At 42.1% G+C, this 21911-nt stretch overlaps 1 protein-coding gene across 1 annotated transcript in view; it reads left to right on the forward strand.

The window, feature by feature from the left end:
- LOC139445527 (uncharacterized) overlaps positions 1-21911 on the forward strand; it is a 113195-nt gene that overhangs the window by 45128 nt on the left and 46156 nt on the right. The window contains exons 4-9 of the mRNA XM_071226669.1: positions 13609-13680; positions 17211-17282; positions 19495-19572; positions 20295-20366; positions 20975-21046; positions 21560-21628. Of these exons, the coding sequence (XP_071082770.1) occupies positions 13609-13680; positions 17211-17282; positions 19495-19572; positions 20295-20366; positions 20975-21046; positions 21560-21628 (435 nt within the window). The remainder of the gene's footprint in view (positions 1-13608; positions 13681-17210; positions 17283-19494; positions 19573-20294; positions 20367-20974; positions 21047-21559; positions 21629-21911) is intronic.

Raw genomic sequence — 21911 nt, forward strand, 5'->3', positions numbered from 1 at the left:
GCCGCGATTCGCTGTGCAGAGTTGCGTCCCTTGGGCATGCCAGAAACCTATGATTGTGGGTTCGAATCCCGGTTCGCCCCGATTATGTTTCCACGGTTTGTCAGCACCATACCCGTGCTCGTGGGTTTCACCGAAGTGGTAAACGTCTGAGACCTGCATCACTTCGGGCTTTTCTCCCACATTAAGCTGACACGCCGTGATATAACTGGAATACTGTTAAAAGCGGCGTTAAACCCAACTCACTCAGTCACTCACTCGTGCGGATAAACTGATACCGCTATTTCAAGTGTGTGTTTCTTGAACTCTCCCAAAGTGATGCATATCGTAGACGTTTATGACTTTGCTGAACCCCACGTGTATGGTGCAGGACCACCTACGTTCAAAACATTTTTGTTAGTCAAGGCGCATCCTGAATTCGAACAACAGAGGATCCTGGCAGTTAAAGCACGAAACTCCAACAGTTTTAACCCTTAAACAGTTGGACCACCACGCCTCCCCACTCTTAGCTTAAACATTGAAAACACAGTCCGTGTATAGATTTAATTACCGTTGGTGCTCTGGGTAAGACAAAAGACCCCGATAAACTCATGCGTGTCGCATTGGGCAACCAAATGGAGCGGTTGGTCAGACTGGATGACTTTATTGATTGATTGCCATCGATTGTCATGATGTCAATCATGATGTATGGTCCATCCTGAGGTTGAATATTCCTGAGTGTGACCATAAACAAAAAACAAATCAATTTGCTACAACACTTCAGACGCGAAACTGCAGCACATAATGTTGTGAAGGTAGTGCATGTATTCTAATTGCGCTGGAAGAAGTCCTTGAAGACGTGTCCGACTTGTTTGTCGGTGAGGTGTAGGTGTCGCCCTCATTAGACTGTGCACGCATCCATCAGTATGCCCTCGGAGGGACCTTATTCCAAGGTTATCGTTTGATATGTGTTTCCAATCATCCTTGCTCAAAGAGAGACAATTTGTTTTCTATTTCGTCGTAGCAGAAATACCATAATATATTTGGGTATCTGTTCAAAGAATGTATCTGATATCTGAAGTTCACATGCCGACAAAAAGCTCGGGGGCGAAAGTAAATTGGGCCTCACATGTAAATGATCAATACGTTGTGGGTGAAGTTATGTTCTAAGCACTCCCCGCGACCTTCTGGAAAAGATTACATGCCATTGGAAGCCACCACTGCCAAGAGGGATCTTTAAGGTCGTACAACCCTAGTTTTGCCTATTAATGATAACAGCTACAAGTTGATGATTGCTCGGAGGATGTTATCTCTAGAAAGATAAACGTCATAATATTGACATCAGTATGTGGTATTTACTCTATGTGTAACTTGGGAATGCCTCAGTAGGTGTAGTCCAGGTCTGATTATGGTGGTGTGACCGAGTTTACATACAATTTTAGTGCTATCGCTGGTTGGCATTGCTGCTTGATGTTGCTACAGATGGCACCCTACATGGTTGGTCGGTGACTTGGTTGATAGCGTGTCATCGTACTCCGACGGCGTCGATCGTTGTTCACGATATCAGTCACTGGAATGTGTGGTCCATCCTCGATTATTTAAAGACAGTCGTCATATAGCTGAAATAATGCTGAGTGCAGCGTTAAACAACAAACAAACAAACTCAGGCTATTTTCCTACTCGCGGATTTTAAACGTCATATGTCGTTCACGAATATATGCCTTATATAGTGCATGTGTTTTTTTATATCCCTGTATCTGTATTTACACTATAGAAGCACGTTAGAGCCCCTTCCGATAAAAGGTACAATATTAGACCATAGATAGTTAATTTTCAATATACCAGACTCGTGGAAAACAACAATCAAGAAAACTAAATATTTTTTTTTACAGAATTTGTATATATACACTTGCTTAAGTGATCTGATGAAACCTCTTAAAGGCGCTTGAATTATTTTTGATAAATTAATATCAAATGAATATAATCTAAAGGTTTGTGATAAATGGCAATCTGTTTTTGACTGTGACTTTAATTGAAAAAAACTGTTTATAGATGTATACTGAAGGATGTAAAGCTTTTTAGATTTTCAATACAGATTTCTACATGGAATTATCTACACAAAAAAAGGAACTATTAACAGTGAATCTTGTAGACAACAGTGTATGTAGCTTTCGTAATGATGAGGACCAATGAGGACATCAGCCATGTCTTTGGAGATGTAATGAAACTAAAATATTTGGGACTGATCTCGAACTTTGGCTTAATAATTATCTTTCATAAAAATTAAATTGACAAAATATCTTATTTTGTTTGGTTCTAACTACTCTAATACTTTAATTAATCATATCAGTTTTATTGAGGAAAGGGCATATTTGTGTATGTGGAATCCAAGCAATCAAACCGAAAATAGATATACTTTTAAAACTACTTAAAAACGTATGTTCTCAGCTCTTTGTAGATACATGGTGGTTGTTTCAAAACCTTTGAATTTTAAAGAGTGCATTGTGTCATTCAACATTTCCGACATATGTTTTGACGGAATAGTATATTACTCCACAACTCTGAAAATATAAATAAAAGATAAAGGTTAGAGTCCCATGTAGAAGTCTTCTGCCAAACTGCCAAACGTGTCCCTACTTTACGAGAACGTCAAAAATTCAGAAATTTCAAAATGGCAACGCTAGACAATAAACAGTCTCGAATGACTGCCAAAACAGATTCCATTGGGTGAGTGAGTGGGTGAGTTGGGTTTAACGCCGTATTCCAGTTATATCGCGGCATGTCAGCTTAATGTGGGAGGAAAGCCCGAAGTGATGCAGGTCTCAGACGTTTACCACTTCGGTGAAACCCAGGAGCACGGGTATGGTGCTGACAAACCTAGAAACATAATCGGGACGAATCGGGATTCGAACCAACAATCATAGGTTTCTGGCATGCCCAAGGGACGCAACTCTGCACAGCGAATCGCGGCGCCTTAGACGACAGGGTGACCCGTGCCCCCGGATCCCATTGGCAAAATAGTGTGAGAATTGTATGAATGGATCACTTATCGGTGATGGCAAAAATGGACAAGCACGTCCTTCTCCTGTAGCACCCACCACGCACAATTTTTTCATTACGAACGTAAGTATCAGTGAGTGATCTTAGGTCTTGCCTTTTAGATAACTTAGACTATTGATTTGTTCATTAAATCCTGTCTCGAGCACACGAATACTCCTTAAGAGTCTTTCACAGAGCATCGGCGCATTGTCTTGTTACACCTACGACCACCTGTTACAGTTCCGAGAGATTGTTATCCCATGACATCATGCAATTATTAAATATCAAATCATACCCAGGACGTATATTGACGTACATTAAATTCTTAATATGACAGGTAAGCACCTCAGGGTTGAATATCTTTGTAACTACTGTCACATCAAACACGGACCTCGTACTGTGAATGTAAGAAAAAGTGTCAATGAGAATATCAATGGCAACCTTTTGAAGCGCATGGCCAGTGGTGTTAAATGTTCGCAATAAGAAACCAAAGCCATGACCCGGTGTTCTGTCTGAAGCAAAGGAAATCTTCATGAAAGGAAAATATTTATATGAAAACGAGAAACTGTGTGATATGATATTCGAAAACATGTTCATATAGGGGTAAGTGGCAAGTGTTTTGTTTGTTTGTTTGTTTGTTCTTGAACGCCGTTCTCAGCAATATTCCAGCTGTATGACGGCGGTCTGTAAATAATCGAGCCTGGACCAGGCAATCCAGTGATTGATATCATAAGCATCGATCCACGCATGGATACAATCACATGCATCAACCAAGTCAGCGAGCCTGATCACCCGATCCTGTCAGTCGCCTCTTGCGACAAGCATAGTCGCTTTTACGGCAAGCATGGGTTGCTGAAGATCTATTCTACCCCGGATCTTCACGGGTGGGGGATCCACGGGGTCGTTTGGTGAAGATGTGGTTGGAACCCACAAATTTCAAATGGATCCCAATTAAGCTCAAGCTAACGACTCGTGGTCGTTGTTTATCTGTGGCTTTTGTCCTACCACCGATTGTCATATCTCTCCCTCTTTTGGATGTGATCGTTCGTCAATTGCGTTTATCTGCATAGCCCATCAATGGGAAAGAATTTACTGGACAATTCCCTCTCAAAAATAACGTATATAACGTAAATATATAACGAGCGCATATTCGAATCTCCACAAATGACGTCATGATAAGACAATGTTTTATCGTGATAAAACACGCTTCGTTCTTCATTGCTCTTTGCGATTAATCCTGTAGCTGTCTTATATTTCAAAATACAGATTACTTCATCAGTATCTTCCACTATGATTCTCTGATCGAGTGTCCCAAACCCTCTTCCTCTGATATAATTGTCACTAAAAAAAACCAAACTTGCATATACCTCTGTGTATGTATCTGTAGTCTCAGACTGTTGATTTCTCAACACCATTACCATGTACGCAGATTTCACAACAGTGAAAATATCAATATCTTTCGGGGTTCAAGCAGATGGTGCGTTAATACTGTTTAAGGCGGCCCTGAAATCACTCGCCAAAACGCTCACTCAATCATAGAGAAGCTGAAATACTGTGTCTAAGTGCTGCGCTTATGTCACTTATCTAGGCTGACGTGATGTTACGCATCCTTAGTGATATTTATGTCAATGAATCAAGATGGCGCATCCACATCAATAATCGATCGGTGTAATATGTTTTTTGAATGAGTCTTACTAAACACATCAGTGTGTTGACAATCATGGGAATGAAAACCAGCCACGGATGTAACAAATGGTGACAATTACCCGGTTTAGAGTTTAAAACTCTTCATTTACCTTGTTAGACGAAATATAATGATTTTTTCACGTCACCTAATTTCGAATACGAAATCGTATTCTCGGTCCGGCCATGGATGAACACAAGGTTATAAAGATGACGTCACCCAACTCACATGTCGCTGTGTTACTCCAAATATACACACCACTGTCCGTGACACAGCAGAGTTGCCCAATGCGGGCGTTGGTGCCCCAAGAAATATGTCTGGACACAGGAAAGAGCAATCCTTTGTAAAGTACGTAAACACACCTTCAGTTGTTCAGCGTTGGGCATTAAGCAACATATTGCGGTTAAACAAAACGACCGAAAGGTTAGCCTTACATTCGCCTTAATGTCAGAGGATGTCTTAAATGACACTTGTTGTAACCGATATATCTTCGCGCCAGAGGATGTTTTGAATCACAATTATTGTAACCGATATGTTTCACGTCAGAGGATGTCTTGAATGACACTTGTTGTAACCGTTATATTTGGTGTCAGAGAATGTATCGACTGACATTTGTGTGTGTGTGTGTGTGTGTGTGTGTGTGTGTGTGTGTGTGTGTGTGTGTGTGTGTGTGTGTGTGTGTGTGTGTGTGTGTGTCGTGTGTGTGTGTGTGTTCAATAATAGATTAACTATCAAGACTGAAATCAACACGTAGAGCTCCCCTTAATCCTTCAGAATGTCACAATTGTCAGTCAATATCGAACTTGGCCATTACGGGCATCACTATACATCCAACTCAACGACGGACATAAGATGTGAGACGTCTGATCACAAGAAATGGGATTGGACACCATTCTTCTCGGAAGGTCTGCGCTGACTAATTCTCGTTACAAGGGCGACCTGGTCGTGCTTTAATTTGACAGTCAAGGGGATCCCACGAGTGTTCTATAGGTGATAAGTCTGGTGATTTTGCTGGCCAAGCAAGATGTTGTATGGGGCCTTGGGGCCTTGTCTTATCTTGCTGAAACAGGGTCCGGGAGTCTGAGCAAGAACGGTAGTACAACAGGGGCGAGAGACTGGTCAATATAACCCTGTCCAGTGATGTTTCTTTCCAAAATAACAAGATATGTCCTGACTTGGCTACAGTTGCCGCACTGACTTCACTGATGATGTCGCATTGACTTGGCTACAAATACTGCCACTTCCCAAAAGTCTGCCATCTTGAACGGAACAACACCACGTCCGCTGTCCTCGTCGGTGGTGGACAGAAATTCTTTCACCTGCTCTGAAAAGCTATGATATGCTCTCTCCTGTGAATATGACTCCTCCAGTTTCTGTTCAACAAGGGTCATGGTATACGAGCCCATCGATGTCAGTGTTCGATGTCAGCGTTACGTCTCCGTTATTTCTGATGTTGTACCGTCGGAGCTGATGACGTCAAGGTGATAACACTATTCCTTAGATTGAGGATACTTATGTCGCGTTTTCCTAGGTGGTGGTGACAGGAGGTCTGCCACTCCGCCTGTCTCTCGAGCCCATGGTGACCATGCGCATGGTGACTAACATTCGAGCATTGTGAAAACTCCTGTTTGGTCATGCGTTGCTCCCTGAAGTACCATTCCGACGGCTTGTTCTCTCTGTTTGCAGCGTTAATTTCAGCTTGTCATTTGTCACTGTCCAACGGTATGGGTGTGAATAAACAGTGCATCATTCCTTTTATACAAAAATCTTGGCAGATTGGCAAAAGTTTCTCTTCAAACTCAAGTTCCATTGATCTGTGTATTGAAGACGTTCACCATTTAGCAAATTGTTTGGTTGTGTTTGGGCGATTGATTCTTAACTATTTTGTTACACTATTCGGGATTTTGACTCAATATGTCCACATTTCAGTTTGGCAATGTTTCTTTTGTTCTTCAGTTTACATCAAAAGTTGTAATTATGTCCATCATCTACATTCAATACATCCATCATCAATACATTCCTCCAGGAGTACAACACATGTCAAGTTGACCAGTTGTCAGTCAATTTGACGAAAATTGCACTCTAGGCTTTAAAATCACCAACATCTATGCAGTTATTATGTTTTAGTGAACAGTGACAAATGTTTGACATATATTCCATTGGCTGAATTTTAAATGTGACGTAAAAAGAAATCTCTGACCATAATATGAAGAAAATAAACATGACTGTAGGGGGATGTGCTGAATGACGCTTGTCGTAACCGAACCAAAGGACGTCTCAATAAATATAAGTGACAAGACCATTTCCATAATCTTTAAAAATCGATTTACGAGTGCGACTATATTATGAGCATGTGTTTATGAAAAGGTGAATATATGGTACAAGTCAAATAGGGAATTGCATTGAACATAGTTTTTTACATTTAATCGTCAAATGTTTTGACATGACTACCATAAAACTTTTTAAAACTTGGCTGAGGCCTTGAATGCTGTAACCCTCATGACACAAGTTTGAAATCTTCTAAGAAAGAGCGTGCTTGACTGTACTTCATAAGTTTAGCGGATATAAACAGCCGGGCAAAAGGATGTGTACACCTTAGTTTGTACTGTTTCAGCTACTGTTTGCAGCCTAATAACGTTTTGAAAAATATTTGTAATTTCTTGGTCAAGTCCAATTTTCAAGTGTACACTTTCTTTTGCCCGACAGTGTATTTCATGCCCGAGGATGTCCCCAGTGACACGGGAACAAAAGGATCAACTGATGAAGACGTTTCCGTTTCACAAGCCTGATATTTGATCGTGATTTCCTGGTCGACTGAAAATAATATGTAACCTTTCCTGTCGATGTCACGACATAACTAGCCCCTGGTGTAAAAGTTTGTCACTCTACACCATACGGGGTTTGTCGGTGACACTAGAGAGTGCAGTATGCGGTTCTTTCTCCCACGTTCTGTGATATCGCTGATGAACTAATTACACATTTTTAACCACTCATTTCAGTCGTTCCATATTGGGTAGGATAGATATTTGATGCGTTTGTGGTTCTGGAGAGGCTTTTTCAAACAGGCATGTCTAACCCCATTTGATTGCCTCCTCCCCACCCTCGTGTTCCTGTCCATATTGCATTTTTTATGTTCTCGAAACATGTTTTACTGATATTTGATATGCTCCAGTTTAATTTGGTCACGTTATCCGTCATCCCACGAGATCTCACTAACGATAAGTGCACATTCTCGGTCATGGGGTCAGTGGAACACCGGTAATCTAGGTTATCGGTTTGAAAAAAAACACTGCTGACTTTTTATTCGCGAGTCGGGGATAAAAGCTATTTTAGCAGAATATATGGAATATTTTAGAGGTGGGAGGTGAAAACAAAAACGTTAATGGTCTATCGTTGTAATCAGATATACTTTCATTATCAGCTTCCTTTAATAGAGAAATACTATGAGACACAGTTATACAACAACACATTTATTAGCAAAGAGTTTTTAACTTCCGCGGCATTTGAACCAGCAACCATTCACGCTACCACCTGTTGTCCTTACAATTTAAGTGTCACTTTTCCTAGTCACCATGAACTGAGTTTTGTTAAGTTGAACATATGAATGTTAATATTGCATCACGTTCGTTGTAAGTCAAGCCGCCTCTGTGGTCTAGTGGTAGAGTGTCCGCCCGGAGAGCTGATGGTCCGGGTTTCGATCCGGGGCCTCATACCAAAAGACGTTGAAAGATGGTACTTGTTGTTACCCTGTCTGCCGCTCGGCATTTAGGGGCTAAAACAAGGACTGGTCTCCTCGGAGTCAGTATACTGTGTCAGAGTGGGGTATTCATGGGGCAAGCACTATAAATCGGCATGAGTCCGAACCAGTACAAGCACCACACAAACACGGGCATGCACGTCGCTATATAAGTGCACATAAGTAATAATCTTTGACGCGAGGTTTAACCCAATTTCACCTCACCACCTCGCCGTTGTTAGCCCTTTCGGTGTACATGTTATGCAGCGTCTGTGAATCTGATTTGCACATCTGATTTCCATATATATACTGAACCGCAAAAGAAACCTAACCCCAAGTAACATTGCATGAAAAGTTGTCATTTAAATATCTGGGTAATTGTTATCAAAGTTTCTAAAATTTAACATAACCTTGTCCCGAAAAATGAAATTTGATGATATAAAAGCAAAGCAGATGACAATAAAACCGATCGCCCAAACGCATCACGGCAACGGCCATGGTGACGCGATGCACGTGAGTTCCGTGCAAATTGAAAATTTGATGCACAAGATCGCTTTATTACTGCTGCGGAAACTGCTCGACAGACCATGGGGACACACCAGCGACACATAGGTGCGGACACCGTGCGTCGACAATTGACGATCACCTCCACCGTCACAGGCGACACCGAGGACCCATTCTGACACCACGTCATCGCCGGGACCGTCTTCAGTGGGCAACACAGTACCAGCATTGGCGCTACCAGTAGTGGAGAAGAGTCCTCTTCTCAGACGAGAGCCGTTACTGTATCTCAACAGCAGATGGCAGTGAGAGTATGGCGACGCCGTGGGGAACGTTATTCGGATGCTTGTCATGTGTTGTTGAGAGAGACTTAAAGGGAGGCCCGAGCATCATGGTGTGGGGTGAAATTGGTCTTGCACAGAGGGTCGGCCCTGTGGTCTTCCAGAACATCGGTCCAGGGAGAGGCAATGGTGTCACAGCAGCTCGGTGCATTGTTCAAGACTTGAGACCACACGCCATACCTCATTTGGCACGTCGCCACAACTACGAGTTTCAGCATGACCGTCTTCAGTGGGCAACACAGTACCAGCATTGGCGCCACCAGTAGTGGAGAAGAGTCCTCTTTTCGGACGAGAGCCGTTACTGTATCTCAACAGCAGATGGCAGTGAGAGTATGGCGACGCCGTGGGGAACGTTATTCGGATGCTTGTCATGTGTTGTTGAAAGAGACTCAAGGGGTGGCCCAAGTATCATGGTGTGGGGTGAAATTGGTCTTGCACAGAGGGTCGGCCCTGTGGTCTTCCAGAACATCAGTCCAGGGAGAGGCATTGCTCGGTCAATTGTTCAAGACTTGAGACCACACGCCATACCTCATTAGGCACGTCGCCACAACTACGAGTTTCAGCATGATAACGCCCGTGCCCACACTGCCAGAGCAACAAGAGACTTCCTCCAGCAGAATATCATCAGAACCATGCAGTGGCCTGCCCACAGTCCCGATTTAAATCCCATTAAGCACCTGTGGGACGAGATTCAAAGACGGCTGAATGACATCCGACCAAGGCCGACAACTGCAGCTGAACTGCGTCAGGCGTTCCTCAGAGTGTGGGCTCAAGTGCCTATGGCCTTCATCAACCGCCTCCTCCATTCCATGTATTGACGTTGCACAGCAGACATGAATGCACATGGCGGACACACGAGATACTGACTTGTGATGCCATTTTCTCAGAGACTAGTGTTATGTTTCACTTTAGGAACATTTGACACTTTAATGTCAACCTTGATGTCAACCTCAGTTTTGCCAAGTTTAATCTTTTTAATATGTCTCAAAGTAAGTTTACAGTGTTTGGACAAATACGGTTTCTCATATATCCACTTATGGTGACATTTCTTTTACGGTTCAGTATATTATACATCGTATCCACACTCGATTTATTGCCTAAAGAAATGCACTTCATCGAAACCTTGATATACTCGAAACATATTTAAGTTCTGGGCATGTTGTGTTTAGATGGAGTTTAGGCCAAGAGGCGATAGCTCATTTTATGTGTTTGGGCCTAAATGCGTTTAGATAGAACACACCAAAGTGTATTCCGTTCAGGATTTAAACACATTCCTGATCATTTATAGTTCTAAACATGTCCTGTCTGTGTTTACGTTTAAAACACACAGTTTACAGTGTAGTATCTGCTGAAATTGATAATGGGTTTGGTATTTGTATTACAAAAAGTTGTATAATATACGATGAATACATGGCGCTTTTTTATGGATTAAAAACTTCAGCAGGTAAATACTGAGTAAGCGTGAGATGTTTCAGATCTTTGGGATTCAGGAGAAGAATAGGTCCCTATTATACCACCCTTGTAGGACCCGACTTATGATTGGAGGCTACCGTGGTTGATGTGGCTGATTATGTTGGGTCTTGGTACCCTGGACTTCGTTTATCTTTGCTCATGTTATCAACCATTGATTTGCCTGACCCTGATTGATCTATTACACTCTGCCGTCATACAGGTGTTGTTCATGGTTTTCGAAGAAGTGGTAAACGTCTAAGACTTGCATCACGTTCGGCTTTCCTCCCACATCAAGTTAACACGCCGTGATAAAACTGGGATACTGTTCAAATCGGCGTTAAAACCCATGCACTCACTCCAGCATAAAGCAACACACATTCGTTTACTCTTTAATTTATGTGAGTTTGGAATGTTGCGTGTGTTTTCTTAACATATACAAACAAATTCTAAATAACTGAAAGAATTACCAGTTTTCGTTTTCGTCGTATACCAGTTTTGGTATTGCATCTGTGTCGTATATCAGTTTTGTATTACTGGATGTGAGTCGTGTAGTGGTTAAGTATAGCATCTGTGTCGTATATCAGTTTTGCATTACTGGATCTGAGTCGTATACTAGTTTTGGTATAGCATTTGTGTCGTATATCAGTTTTGTATTACTGGATCTGAGTCGTATACTAGTTTTTGTATAGCATCTGTGTCGTATATCAGTTTTGTATTACTGGATCTGAGTCGTATACTAGTTTTGGTATAGCATCTGTGTCGTATACCAGTTTTGATTGTTACATCTGCGTCGTATACCAGTTTTGATTGTTGCATCTGCGTCGTATACCAGTTTTGATTGTTGCATCTGCGTCGTATACCAGTTTTGATTGTTGCACCTGCGTCGTATACCAGTTTTGATTGTTGCATCTGCGTCGTATACCAGTTTTGATTGTTGCATCTCTGTCGTATACCAGTTTTGTATTATTGCATCTCTGTCGTATACCAGTTTTGGTATTGCATCTGTGTCGTATATGGTATAGCATCTGTGACGTATATTAGTTTTGGAATTCTCCTGTGCCTTTACCATGTTTTGTATTGCTTCTGTATCATATATCAGTTTCTGCATGCCTTACTTCTGCAACGCATGTCAGATTTTCTATTGGCTCAGAGATTCAATTTGAGGCGTATTGGCCCTTTCCCGAGTCTTGCAGGGTGACATTTAAACTTTACCATATATCATTATTCATGCCGAAACTTCTTTATGTCCACTTCTAAGATCATTAATATATGGTTCAACAGCTGTTACGCAATGTCCATAAATCTAAATATCAGCTGTATAATCATATCCGAGTAACCCACGATATGATGAGACTCTGCTGTGAATATTGACCATATGTCTTGTACGTACAACAGTATGACTGCAATGTGCACGGGGGATTTGTCCGCTGGTAAAACAACCCTCGACAATGCCTCAGTTACTGTCAATGCAAATGACTCCCTGGGAATTACGGGATTCTGATAAACTGGTTTTTGTCATTGAAAAGATGTTAACATTGATGAGGTGGCTTTGTCATCGCTGAGGGGGGCGGGGCTCACATTGCTGAGACATTGCTGTTATTGACAAATCAGTGGTGCCATTGCAGAGTCGGCGGATTGAGGTGGTACAAACATTACTGACTTGATGCTAATATTGCTGAGGTGATGTTAACATTGCTGAGACGGTGCTTAAATTGCTGGGTCATTGCTATGTCCGGGTCATCATTGTTGAGACAGGTGCTATTACTTCTGAGGTGATACAAACATTGCTGACTTGGGGCTAATATTTCTGAGGTGATGCTATTGCCTCGAAGTCATTGCTATGTCCGGGTCATCATTGTTGAGACAGGTGTTATTATTTCTGAGGTGATACAAACATGCTGACTTGGTGTTATCTTTGTTGAGTCGGTGTTAACATTGCTGACACGGGATTCTCTATTGTCGAGTCGGTGTTGTCATGGCTGAGACGGTGCTTACATTGCTGGGGTTGCGCTGACAGTGCTGACACGGGACTCTCTATTGTTGAGTCGGTGTTGTCATGGCTGAGACGGTGCTTACATTGCTGGGGTTGTGCTCGCATTGCTGACACGGGACTCTCTATTGGTGAGGTGGTGTTAACATTGCTGAGACGGTGCTTACATTGTTGGGGTTGTGCTCACATTGCTGACACGGGACTCTCTATTGTTGAGTCGGTGGTGTCATGGCTGAGACGGTGCTTACATTGCTGGGGTTGTGCTCACATTGCTGACACGGGACTCTCTATTAGTGAGGTGGTGTTAACATTGCTGAGACGGTGCTTACATTGCTGGGGTTGTGCTCGCATTGCTGACACGGGACTCTCCATTAGTGAGGTGGTGTTAACATTGCTGAGACAGGTGCTTACATTGCTGGGGTTGTGCTCGCATTGCTGATACGGGACTCTCTATTGTTGAGTCGGTGTTGTCATGGCTGAGACGGTGCTTACATTGCTGGGGTTGTGCTCGCATTGCTGACACGGGACTCTCTATTGTTGAGTCGGTGTTGTCATGGCTGAGACGGTGCTTACATTGCTGGGGTTGTGCTGACAGTGCTGACACGGGACTCTCTATTGTTGAGTCGGTGTTGTCATGGCTGAGACGCTGATTACATTGCTGGGGTTGTGCTCACATTGCTGACACGGGACTCTCTATTAGTGAGGTGGTGTTAACATTGCTGAGACGGTGCTTACATTGGTAAGATGGTGTTGTTGGCATTGCCTAGTCGGTGGTGTCGTTGCTGAGATGGTGCTGACAGTGACTCACGCGTTCCCAGTATCACAATGTCAGTAATATTTATAGAGCTATTGCGAATTGTGATACACAGTAATTTACGTTTGTTTACAGGAATCTTTCCGGAAACAAACTGACGGTTCTCCTTCCTGACGACTTCCTCAACTTCACAAATCTGGACACGTTGTAAGTACTGACGGATGTTGTGTTGACGGGTCGCCCGTTCAGGGCCCCGTTCCAAAAAAACGATCGTAGCATTAAGACGATCGTATTTCCCTTTCTTTAACCTATATCGCCTTTTTGAACGGGGCCAAGAACCATCTGGGAATAATCTACTTGACATGAATCAGGGACCTTTCATTTATATAAATGGTGTTAGTGCTTCAAAGCGTTTTTATTCAGATCAAACTAAGTTATACATGTTAAGCAGACAGAAGCCTATCTTCAAAAAATGCTCGTTATTTATATTCTAAATAGTGGGTAGAGAGATAAATCATGACGTCACTAATCAAGTTCTTCCCTATGTATTATTTATGTGTATAAGTAATGCTATCTGCCCGGTCCATAATTGGAGTGTTCTGTAAACGTTTCTTCAATACGATGCTCGTGGGTTTCACAGAAGTGGTAAACGTCTGAGACCTGCATCACTTCGGGTTTTCCTCCCACATTAAGCTGAACTGCCGCGATATAACTGGAATACTGTTAAAAGTGGCGTTAAACCCAACTCACTCACTCATTCCCCAATACGGTGTCCCCACGCCAAATACACATTGAAATGACAGGCTAACTTGAAGCGTCAATGGTAAATGATGACCCTGAAATGAGATTGTTTCATAAGTCTGCGTGTTACTTAACATACTCAATTATACCCTTCAACGTGCCTCACAACGACACCAATACGCAAGTGCTTTTAGCAATAGGTTAATAACATAACCTCGTGTCAGCTCAACATGTGAGGAAAGCCCAAAGTGACACAGGTCGTACACGTTAACCACTTTGGTGAAAGTCTGGATGGTAGTGGCCAAGGATGATGACAAGAGAGGTGATTCTTGACGGCTAATGGACGCGATTCTGGACTGCGACCAGCCTTCGAGACCATCCATTTCATATATACATATATCCCCTTCCCCGTATGAAGATATAAATGTATGTTTGGTGTCAAATTATAATTGTCCAACTTTTTCGGGAACAGATTTTGTATTCGAAAAAGACAAGCACACGCAAACGTATGTTTACCACATCGTAATCATGTGAGTGGAATAATTCAATTTTGTGCGGGGGCTGAAGATTAAATTAGGGATGAATAATAACACGCTAACTACACACGTCAGTTCTTCTATTAATAAAATCATTCACAAATAACTGCCGTCAAGTTTAATGTCTTCATTATTAATAAAATTACTGTCACAGAAGCTAAAGTGCTATGTTTGGTTCCTCGACCCCGGGAGGTTAGACCGTAGCTTCCAGGGAGTAAACGAGTAGAATATCAGCTAGGATCTTAAACTTAACGTCGAGGTGAGGTGAAGTGAAATGGTGTTTAACGTTTAACTTACACAGCGACCTGCGTGTGTGTGTGTGCGTGCGTGCGTGTGCGTCTGCGTCTGCGTGCGCGCGCGCGCGCGCGTGCGTGCGTGCGTGCGTGCGTGTGTGTGTGTGTGTGTGTGTGTGTGTGTGTGTGTGTGTGTGTGTGTGTGTGTGTGTGTGTGTGTGTGTGTGTTCAATAATAGATAGAGTGTGTGTCTGTTTGTACTAGCCCGGACTGATGCCGATTTATAGTGCTAGCCCACTGAGGTACCATGCCGCAGTTTAACATGAATACCCCACTCAGACACAATATACTGACTCCGAACAGACCAGTCCTTGTTTTAGCACCTTATTGTCGAGCGTCAGACAGGGTAACAACAAGTACCATCTTTTTACGTCTTTTGGTATGCCGTTCCGCTTTTCGGGTGGACGCTCTACCACTGGTCTGGTCAAATATTTATAGACCGCTTTCATTCTTCTGAAATATTGCTGTGTGACGTTAAACAACAAGCAAAACAAGTCTTTTGTGGATTTTACAATCTAAAGATCACGGAGGCAGTATCGATTCTTTGTCGGTAATATTCAAAATCTGCAATGCTGTACAAAATGTGATTGAAAGGCGACTGAAAACTAGATCTGACCACTGTTTCAAACCCCAGAAAGAGGAAGCAACATAATTTCTCTAATCTTTCAGTTCACAGTAACAAATTGTCTGAATAAACATTTTTCGTTTTCCGAACCCAAGACTAATGTTCACTACTTAATGACACAGGGCCATAGCTGAATGTATTATTACTGTCAGTCGACAGTTCTTTCTGTGGAGTCAACTTCAGATTTAGGTGAAATGAAACACTTCCATTACAAAGACACATGTAATCCACCTGCTTTGGTAATGATAGGGTACATGAGGATATATAATATTCCCGTTATATATAACACAGAACATCGTATCACTGAATCGCGTGATGGGCTATATCTATTTTTTGCAAGTTTGTTTTCAAGACCCAAATATGTAGGTGTGCCTGTATTAACTAAGTCTTGCTATGTTTCGACTTGTGCACAGATCCTGTGAATGGGTGTCAGCTGTTAGCAATAGCCAAGCCATGTCTCGACTTGTGCACAGATATGTGGATGGGTATCAGTTGTTTGCAATAGCCCAACCATATCTCGACTTGTGCACAGATATGTGAATGGGTATCAGCTGTTAGCAATAGCCAAGCCATGTCTCGACTTGTGCACAGATATGTGAATGGGTGATCAGTTGTTAGCAATAGCCCAGCCATGTCTCGACTTGTGCACAGATATGTGAATGGGTGATCAGTTGTTAGCAATAGCCAAGCCATGTCTCGACTTGTGCACAGATATGTGAATGGGTATCAGCTGTTAGCAATAGCCAAGCCATGTCTCGACTTGTGCACAGATATGTGAATGGGTGATCAGTTGTTAGCAATAGCCCAGCCATGTCTCGACTTGTGCACAGATATGTGAATGGGTGATCAGTTGTTAGCAATAGCCAAGCCATGTCTCGACTTGTGCACAGATATGTGAATGGGTGATCAGTTGTTAGCAATAGCCAAGCCATGTCTCGACTTGTGCACAGATATGTGAATGGGTGATCAGTTGTTAGCAATAGCCCAGCCATGTCTCGATTTGTGCACATATCCTGTGAATGGGTGTCAGCTGTTAGCAATAGCCCAACCATATCTCGACTTGTGCACAGATCCTGTGAGTAGGTAAATCAAGGTAGCCATTGCAGCTAAGTGTTCTTCACAAACAATGTATCGTAACGCTTTTTGTTATTTCCCCTGAGTGGGTGGGTGAGTTTTTTGTAACAAGAAATGGGCTTCGAACATTGTGTCCATGTGGGGAATCAAACCCAGTTCTCCAGAGTGACGCGCTAACGCTTTAACCACAAGATTACCCTACCGTTCCTGAACGGGTAAGAACTACCCAAGGTTTAGTGAATGGTTTGATCAATTCATTGATGTGCCATGTGACGAATGTCGACAGATACGAGTAGAACTCGTTCGCCAGTATTACTATTTGTCATTGAGGACAAGTGCCATATAAACAAAACTGACATTGATGTAACCATGACCCCTGGACTCAAGAAATGTACAAGTTAGGATGCGCCACGTTTTGAAATATGTCTTGGACCAATATGGACAACTGTCATTCTTTGTCTATTTCAGAGACTTGAGCAATAACAGATTGGATAAAATATATTCCAATGCCTTTGCGGATTTACCAACACTTCAAGAACTGTAAGTACAGTGACAATATGGTGTACGTTGTATTTATCAATACACTCACGGTGAGCGAGAAGGGTTTTATGCAGCTTTTAGCAATATTCCAGCAATATAACGGGGGGGGGGGGGGGGGACACCAGAAATAGGCTTCACACATTGTAAACATGTTGGGAATCCAACCAGGGCCTTCAGCGTGACGAGCGAACGTTTTAACCACTGGGCTACCCCAACGCCCCTTACCGCTATCAATGCCGAGGAGTCCAAGTGGATACAGTTTAAGATCAGAAATAACAGAGATTATGAGTATGTGTTTAACGTTTGATCGATACATGCACTATCTTGGTGATATAAAGTGAGTGAGTGAGTTGGATTTAACGCCGCTTTAAACAGTGTTCCAGTTATGTCAGCTTAATGTGGGAGGAAAGCCCGAAGTGATGCAGGTCTCAGACGTTCACCACTTCGGTGAAACCCAGGAGCACGGGTATGGTGCTGACAAACCTAGAAACATAATCGGGGCGAACCGGGATTCGAACCCACAATCGTAGGTTTCTGGCGTGCCCAAGGGACGCAACTCTGCACAGCGAATCGCGGCGCCTGAGACGTCTGGGCCACCCGTCCCGTTGATATAAAAAGGGGTTCGAGGGATCGGCATCCGATCTGATTATCATAGGTCCGAATATGCCCATATAATCTCTCATACATAATCTCTCAACACTATACCCACGCTCGTAGCTTTAACCAAAGTGGTTAACGCCTAAGCCTAGTGTCACTGCGAGCTTATCTGCCACACAAAATTCCGTATGACAAAATGCTGTTCAAAGCAGTGTTGATCCCAACTTACATCTAGCCAGTAATTCAGTATCCGTTTTGTGTATGTGTCAAATTTAAATCATCCATAACCGGTTCATCAAAAAATATCCTAGTGAGACGCATATGTTCGTTCCCACAGACACAATCAGAAATATTTCCCATTTCAGTGTTAACTCAGACAAAAGAAACAGTAAGCGACAAAGTCTCAGTGAGAACTGCTGGTGCAATGATACATTCGTGGTGGGGGAGGGGGGAGTGGGTGTGTGTGGTCTCCATATAAAGATATAAAGATTCAAGAACAAAAGCACCGCGTAAAAAGACGTTTAAACACGTATAACGTGTTCTTATTTCTAGGATATGAATGAGTGGGTTGGGTTTCATTCCACTTTAAGCAATAGTCCCCAAATATTTGGGCGGATGGACAACAGAAATATGCACCTATGTACCAATGTAGGAATCGAACCGGGTTCTTCAACCCTTTGAGATACCCCACACCCCAATCTATTTGCCCCGGATGAAAACGTATAACATATTATGAAACATCTCCATCTACAGACAGTTCAAGGTATTGAACACAATAAAAAGAGTATTTATCAAACTTAAAATAGTGTTCTCTCGCTGAAATCGCTGCCTGATAAATAAGCCTATAAAAGACACCAGAAACGGTTATCCCTTTAGGTAATGTGTTTTCAAATGGATCAACATCTGTTTTAGAATTATTCCAATGTGGCCAGAGGCAATACTAATGCCGGAGATCATTTTCTAAGAGCATTCCACCCCACACACACATCAGCTTTCGCATGTGAAATAACATATACGTCTAATTACGACTGCTACTCGAACCTCATGTAAAACTGGTGTAATTGTCCTGAAAGGTGCATCACTTCCGGCCACAGAACTACTCACAAAGAATATCAGTTACTTGTGAATCAGTATGTTCAGCCATTACTGAAGCATACACATTTCAAAAGCAACAAAATAACCGGTGTTCATGATATAATGGATGAATTTTTATGGAAATTCGAAACGTCATCTCATAAGTTGATTGAAATCTTGTCTGCAGTGCAACTCTTTTAAAGTTTACTGGGTGCGGTGTCTAGGGTCAGTCGGTATTCAACCCGTGCACTATACACTATTTGAACTCACTTTGGGTGTTTCGATACAACAAGGGCACCTGGCTAAGGACCTGATGTTCTGAAATTTTTGAAAAAAGTAGTTCTTTTCGAGAAAATATTGGAAGAAGGTTTTATGTCATGTTTAACCCACATATCCTTAACATCACACGTATCCCATACACTCCGCACACACTACACGCCATAACCCCCACAATAACGGTATTCACAAGAATTGTGTTGTTTTTAATGTTTAATTATCCATTGTATAGCATTTTTAAAGAAAACGTAATTTTCCTTTGCAGTGACCTGTCGAATAACCCGATCTCAAACCAACTAAGAAATCACAAAATATTCAATGGCCTTCACAATCTAGTGACCCTGTAAGTATTGCTTCGCATGCATTTACTGAAACAAGTCATATCACATGATAGCTATAGGGTACACAGGTGAGTGAGTGGGTGGGGTTTAGGCCTCTGTAAACACAACAGATAAACCTGTGAGCGATAATGTGAACCTTGACACTTGCCAAGTGCCTCAACACAACCAACCAGGCAGTAGCTGGGTGGCGGGTTTCACAAATGATTGTCACTTGAAGTATTATTCATGAATCGTAGGACCCGTGAAGATTCGGGGTAGAATAGGTCTTCAGCAACCCATGCTTGCCGTAAAAGGCGACTATGCTTGTCGTAAAAGGCGACTAACTGGATCGGGTGGTCAGGCTCGCTGACTTGGTTGATGCATGTCATCGATCCCAATTGCGTGGATCGATGCTCATGATATTAATCACTGGATTGTCTGGTCCAGACTCGATTATTTACAGACCGCCGTCATATAGCTGGAATACTGCTGAGTGCGGCGTTAAACAACAAACCAAACCAAAATCAAGAATCGTAGATCGCTGATTCAGAGTTGTTTTTAAGGTGATCGTGATATTGTCCATACAAGAATTACATTTCTTACAAATCAGCTGCCCACGCCATTGTAACTGTCATCTCTGTATTGCGTTAAACTTTGCTTGTGTTTTTATGTTAACATTCTTTCGCGACTTAACATGACAGTTCGTGCCAATTCTCACTGTGGCAATTGGTAATGTATGTTCCAGGAAACTAAGGAATTGTTCCTTGTCCTCAGTCCACGAGAGAGCGTTTTCCCAACTGCGCAATCTTGAATATTTGTAAGTATACTTGTTGTTAAGCAGTCGACATACATCACACTTGTTGAATAAGCGTTATTCTTGTACAGATTCAATTGATTAACACCGCCCCTATGACAAGTGTATTTATTTATTTATTTATTTATTTATTTTTCATTTATTTATTTATTTATTTATTTATTTAAATCAACCCGAATAGAATAGAGTGTCAAATAAGGATACATCACGTATGTACCATGTCCTCAAAATGCATCTTCCCTTCAGATTCCCTTCAGATTCAAACAATAGCCGCATTTCAAAACGTACCTTCACTACCAAACATTTGAATACAAATTTTACAGAAAGCGTTGCACGTCCCGATATAGAATAACTGGTGTGAAACAGATTAAGACCCTGACAGTGAGAAAAGTTAGGCGAAAAGAAAAAATACGCAGCAACTAATGTCAGTTACAAACGAATATCTGACATGAAGGCAACTGCATACAGAAATACAATACCCAGGGTCGGGTAAATGGAAAAGTGGTATTGCTTCAGTAAATTAGTCACAGACACGCACGTTCTAACACGTTGATGTTAGACGGCCGCTAAAACCAATCAGTCAGTTCATCAATCATCTGGGTTTTTTGCAGAGATTTGGAGCAAAATGCATTCCAGGCTCTTCCAGTGATGGCACTTAACAAGATTCCCAAACTCAGAGGACTGTAAGTAGGGTGTCATACCAGTCTAAACAGTCACGTCGAACTGAATGATGGCTTTTAGCAATGCAATATGAATATGTCATCCATCAAATGTCCTGATTTGTTAATATCTGTCAGTAACACTTTCTCTCTGTTCTGGGATTGTAGTACTGCTTAACATAATATCACCTGATGTTTAACATCAGCCTGTACTTGGAATTGTAGCACTGGTATAAGGGGATTATAGTTCTGTTACAGGGGCTTATAATACTGTTTTAGGTCAGCGTTAATGACAATAGAACGGTTATAGATCGGTCCAGATAATTACAGTAATAATATTGGTCAGTACAATTATATTAGTACCGGCGTTTGAACACATGGAGTCACAATTATTTGTACGTAAAGGGAATTGTTACATCTACTCGTTACCATTATGCAAAACATGTTTCGCACAAGTTGTTCTATAATACAAATACGAACGTGTTTTAACTCCCAGTGATTGATGTGATGAATGCTACCTGATTGCTTCCTCCACAGATATGCGCGGTATAACGACGTCCGAGAGTTGCATGACACCACAGCCAGCCTCAGAAGCCTTGCGTACTTGTAAGCTGCTCAGTATAACTGTATTCTTACATGTAGTCGTCTTTTAAACGGAACAAAAGATTGGTTAAGGTGAGGTGAGGTGAATTGGGGTTAAACGCGTGTGTGCTGTTTGTACTCGTCCGAACTAATGCTGGTTTTATTGTACTAGCCCACTGAGATACCATGCCCTAGTTTAATATGAATACCCCATTCAGACACAGTATAATGCCTCCGAGCCGACCAGTCCTTGTTTTATTCCCAAATGCCGTGCGCCAGGCAAGGTAACGTCTTTTGGTATGACACG

This window comes from Haliotis cracherodii, unplaced genomic scaffold (genome assembly GCF_022045235.1).
Source record: "Haliotis cracherodii isolate W230 unplaced genomic scaffold, xgHalCrac1.p SCAF_6, whole genome shotgun sequence".
In the NCBI taxonomy this organism is placed as follows: Eukaryota; Metazoa; Mollusca; class Gastropoda; order Lepetellida; family Haliotidae; genus Haliotis; species Haliotis cracherodii.